The following is a 5107-nucleotide window of genomic DNA, read 5'->3' on the forward strand; positions in this document are numbered from 1 at the left end:
TGTAACCCGCCACCGGGCAGCCCTCGGGGGCGTGGGGCCTGGCCAGGAGACGTGGACCCTGCTCCCCTGCGCCGGCCCTTGCGCCCAGCTCATCCTTCCACTCCAGCCACTCCAGCTCCCCCTCGGCCTTTCTCAGCGTGAGCTGGCCCCAGAACAGAGTGCGGCCCCCGCTGTGGGTGCGTGCCCCGAACCCCCTGGTGATGTGCGTCAGCATGAGGCTCAACAAGCCCTCGGGGTGCTGCTTACACAGAATTTCCTTCCTGCACAGACTGTCCACATCTTCCTCCGTCAGGCTCTCCAAAACACCCCACTTGCCCTCTCGTTCTTTCTGAGATAGCTGCTGCTGCCTCAGCTTCAAGGCTTCCCGAGCTGCCCTGAACTCCACCCCTTTAACCGTGCTGTACTGGTAGTTGTGGTCCTTGAGATAATGCTCTATGCTGAGCTGAAAGAAGTGCAGCGTGTTGCTGGAGAAGTCTGCCCCGTTCTGGCTCTTTGCAGAGCTGTAGAACAAGGCCAGGTAACTGCTGAGGTCCTGGGGGGGCAGCGTGTGGATCTCGCGCAGCTCGGCAGGGTGATGTAGAACCAGCCAGTCCTTGAAAGCTTTTATATTGCCACGCTTACGGCTTCTCTTTTTATTCCACTGCTCCAACTCACCTGAAAGACAAGACAAAGCTTGGTGGACAGCAGGGATAGAATTGTTTTGGTTTGACTTACAAGGAGATCAGTGACACATCAGGAGATGCAGAATAACCTTCACCTTGCTTCTAAAAGTAATTCAGAGATCTCAGGACTCTCACAAACCTCTCCCTCTAACGCTCCAGCTCAGGACTGTCCCCTCACCTGCCCCTGCTGCTGTCTCATGGTGAGCTCTGAATCTGCACGTACCGTGTTGGTAAATTAAAGCTATTTTTTCTTTTTTGAATTATGATTTAATGGGAATTAATTCCTGAGGAGACGTGATCACAGACCGTTGTTGGGGTGCATGTGTGGAAAGCGTTGGTGCAGGTTCAATGGGCCAGGAGACTGGACGTGTCATTATTGGCTTGGCTGGACACTGAACCTCACCCCAGCTGCTCTGGAGGTGACCCCGTGTGTGCCTGGGGTGTGTCCTGTAGGACCACGCTCGTGGGCCCGGCCGCAGAGCTGTCGCTGCAGCCCGCAAGCAGCCCCGATGGACTCAGTGTCCTTCCACTGCTCTGCAGCTGCTCTGGGGTGTGTTTTATGGTGACTGCAGGGGGCTGAACTCTGCTCTGTGAAAGCAGATGGAGCTGGGCTGTCCAGGGACCTTGTGATCTGCCTCAGGACCATGCTGCACCCACTCCCCATGTCTGAAGTGTTGTACAAGGCATTATGCAAAATATAATTCAAAGCATCTTCATAAAAATTTCTTCTGAGCAAGAGAGCTCTCACAGTGCAATAAAAGCACTAACCAGAACTTGGGGGTGGGTAGTCATGAAGAACAAAAAGATGAGTAAAAGTGTTTTGTTTTTTTGTTCTTAAGGATTGCCAGGATTCCAGTTGGGTGCTCTCCAGTTGCTATGGCAATACCACCTCTACCTAGTTTGCTGTAGCATGAGAAATTAATTCTTTGGATTGCTGAAAAGCTCCATCTGCTCGCCTGTGACTTTTCCAGGGCTGAAGAGGGGCAGACTGGAAAGGGCTCTAGAGCCACCAGCTCCAGCCTGCCCTTCTCCCACCTGCCCGGCCGTGCCGGTTTGCTGGCTGTGGCTCCGTGAGGAGCAGGGGGCCTGCAGCCCCCACTCTGGTGCTCGAGGTGTGCACCCGCCCTGCACAGACAAACCCCACCAGACTGGTTTGGTAACCTCTTTTTTTTCGAAGGACACTGCCAGAGAAACCCCTAAATGGGCTGGGCAGGGAGCTGGTGGGACATAGCACCTGCAGGCACTCAAACCATTACAGATGCAAATTTTGTGGCTTTACTATAACATCTTTAAAAACCTGGAGATTTGCATTTTCTTTGAGGTGTTTAATGATTAGATTAAATAATATATAGGTATCTGGCAGTAAGTCTCCTGTGTATTGCCTGCATCTGTCCTAAAATATGATCATTTAGTAACTGAACTACATTGATTTCATCGATGGCTTCCCCACTATTTGCAAGGACTGGCACAGTTTTGATCGTGTCCACACGCTGTTTGTCAGCACTTCCTTCTTAGAATCACAGAATGGGTTGAAAAAGACCTTTAAGATCATCAAGTCCAACCATTAACTGCTTGTGTGGACAGCATCTGTCACTCCTCCTTGGTGTTGAAAGTTCCCAAGCAAGCAGCAAGAGTTGCAAGTGCTCAAGGTTAACATTGGAGCAATTGTAACTCTCCCCACTCCAGTAGGATTTCAAGGACAGCATGTATGAAAATCCTAAAAAAACTTTTAAAAGTACTAAAGCAATTTGTTTAGCTCATGTAATGGAATCTGCAGGACTGAAACTCTGCTCCTGTTGTGATCTCAGAGATTTTCACCACTGCCTTGGTGCAGCCAGAGCTTCACTCACTATTTCTCTGTTTTGCTGCTTTTAAAGTTACTTGCTCCTGTGTTCTGGAGAGCCGAGTCCCCACCTCTGGCTGGTGTCTCACGGGGTCCCTCTCTCCAGTCCAGCCAACGCACTGTGTGGTGGTATCAGTAAAATGAAAGACCAGAGTGGTCTTTCATTAATGGGTAGTTAAGGCTGGGCCACAGCTGAAATGCTGGGGTCTGAACCCCTAGCCCTGAATTAAGGTTGCCATATGGGTGATTCCCACAGCCCTTCATCCAGAGGGGTGAGTTTGCCTTTCAGCTGCCCCCAGGGTGCGGCCGGCCCTGCAGGGAGAGCCAGAAGGTAAACGAGCCCCAGGGGTCCTGCATTGAGCTGACAGAGGTCAGGTGTGTGCTGGGGGATAAAAGCTGGGACCACTGGCAGGGCGGCACGGAGGGGCACTCCACAGAGCTGCCTGGTTCAGGGAGGATCTCCTGACTCTCCTGGAGCTGGGCCCCAGTCTGCTCAAGACCTTTGCAAACACAGGCCAATCGGGTGAGAGTCACCATGTGGGCACCTTTCTCTGATGTGTTCAGCTTGCTGCTCTGGCTGTTTCCCATGCCAGCTGTGGGCAACCTCGGGTCTCTGTTTGTACCACCTGTTGTGGGCTGAGTTACACCCTTTGTGGGATCGTTGGGGGTGGTGTCAATTATGTACCAGCTGATTGATCTGTTTGTACCCCCAGTGATCATTCATGCAATGTCCTTCTTGTCTACAATACAGTCTGTGTATTGGTTCATCTTCCTGCTGGTGGTGGTATCATTTTTGTTGGGCCTGGTCGTTGGCAAAACAACAGCCCAGTGGGTGCCTCGGTGAGCGTGTTATTTACTGACGTGCCGACTGCTTAAGGCAGGAACCATTTTAGTCCCTTTTAGTACAAACAAGAGTGCCCCAAATCAGAGGCGTTTGCTTTGATGCTACAACACAGATTTTTGGCAGCTATATGATCTGGCTCTCCTTTAATATCTTGGGAAAGTGATGAATAGAATGCACCCACACACCCACAAACCCCTCCAGAAGCAAACGTCAGACCCTTACTTGTGCTCGAGGAGGCGGGTGGGTGGTTGCCGTTCTCGCTCCCTGGGCTCACTGAGGAGGAAGGGTGAGCTGTGCACTCGGGTCCTGGTGGCTCAGCCTCCCCAGCACAGGGCTCAGGAGCAGTCCCACCTGAGCCCATTCCTGGAGTGCCATGCTCCAAAGGGCTCAGCTGGAGCTGCTGCTTGACATCCACAGTGGTGTCAAACTCAAAGAATGTCGCAGGGGTGGGTGACTCGCGTTGGGACTCTGCTTCAGTTTTGGAGGCACAATCAGATTTGAAATGTTCTTTTGGTATTGCTGACTCTGGGGAATTTCTTGCTGCAGAAGTTTGTGTTACGGGCCCTGCAGCATTAGGGGAACCCAGACTCAAGGGGCTGCTGTCAAGGCTCTTTTGATTGCTGGCAGAGGATTTTGGAATGCAGGCAGGAGTCATGGGGGGCTTTCTGGTGGGGTCAAAGCTAGATGTTTGGGTGGCTGTTGGCTGGTTAAATGCCACTGTCTGACTGTTCTGGCTTTGCAAATCTACTGCAGCAGCTGCATCTTCTGGCAGTTCTGAGAGAATATTCTGTTTGATTCTGTGGCCTTGGTCATCTTCATCTGATGTGTGCTGCTGTTCCTGAGACATGATGTGTAGGTCTTCCTCACTTTCAAATGTCACCTTAAGACTGTCAGTGTTGACTGCGCTACCAGATGTTGCCAAATGCTCCTCTGCTGTAACACGTGATTTCATGGATTTGCTTTTCATTTTATTTTCTTCTGCTGGTGATTCATTATTTATCATATAGACTGTGTCATCCCTCTGCGTGACGCCTGGGTATCTGCTGCATGACTCTGTGCTAGCAGCGTCTGCTTTAGCCCTCTCAAAAAATGGGGTCATCCTGAACCTCTTTTCATATAAATCAGCTTTCCTTGATGAAGCCTCAGCAGATCCTGACCTCTTTCTTACACCTTCATTCTCTTCCCTGTTTCTCATATCTAATTTTCCACAATGCCAGTAATACGCGTGTCCACCTCCACATATCCACAGAACAGAATTTTCCTTATGAGGATGATCCATGGTCTGTGCAGTTTCCAAGGTTGGGATTTGGCTGCATATGGCTCCATGACTGTGTGCCCAGGTCACAAGGTTGGAGAGGTCCACGTGGAGTGAGCTGGCACTGCTGCACCTTCTGTCACCGACACCCTTGTTCTGTAAAAACTTGTTGGAGATAAGCTAAGTGAAAGAGGATGTGCATAACATATCAGCCCTGGGGGCTGGTTCTAGCCCCATCTCAGCTGAACAGTAATGGTTTTTGAAAAAGAATCAGTAGAGGAGTCACTGATCTACGGTTCATTCTTTAAATAAATGTGTCCACTTTGAAGACCTGTAGGGTGCTTTGTGGGTATAGTCCTGGAATGATGAATTTATTCTAGATACAATTTCTGCAGACCTATGGGTCTATGATAAAGTAGGTCAGCTTAAGACTTTATCACACCTCAGCTGGGCCAGAGTGGCTGTTCAGGCACGTCCCAGACTCGGCGCTGGCCGAGCCGCGG

General features: G+C 50.7%; 1 protein-coding gene across 1 annotated transcript; it reads right to left on the bottom strand.

The window, feature by feature from the left end:
• Positions 1 to 6: 6 nt before the first annotated feature.
• Positions 7 to 4784, bottom strand: LOC103774597 (uncharacterized protein KIAA1958-like; the record flags this gene model as incomplete). Its single annotated transcript, XM_008942007.1, has 2 exons — positions 7 to 654; positions 3572 to 4784. Coding segments are annotated over 2 exons (1861 nt in total), but the record flags the coding sequence as incomplete, so codon positions are not given.
• Positions 4785 to 5107: the final 323 nt, after the last annotated feature.

Source organism: Merops nubicus, unplaced genomic scaffold (genome assembly GCF_000691845.1).
Source record: "Merops nubicus isolate BGI_N331 unplaced genomic scaffold, ASM69184v1 scaffold44946, whole genome shotgun sequence".
Taxonomy (NCBI): domain Eukaryota; kingdom Metazoa; phylum Chordata; class Aves; order Coraciiformes; family Meropidae; genus Merops; species Merops nubicus.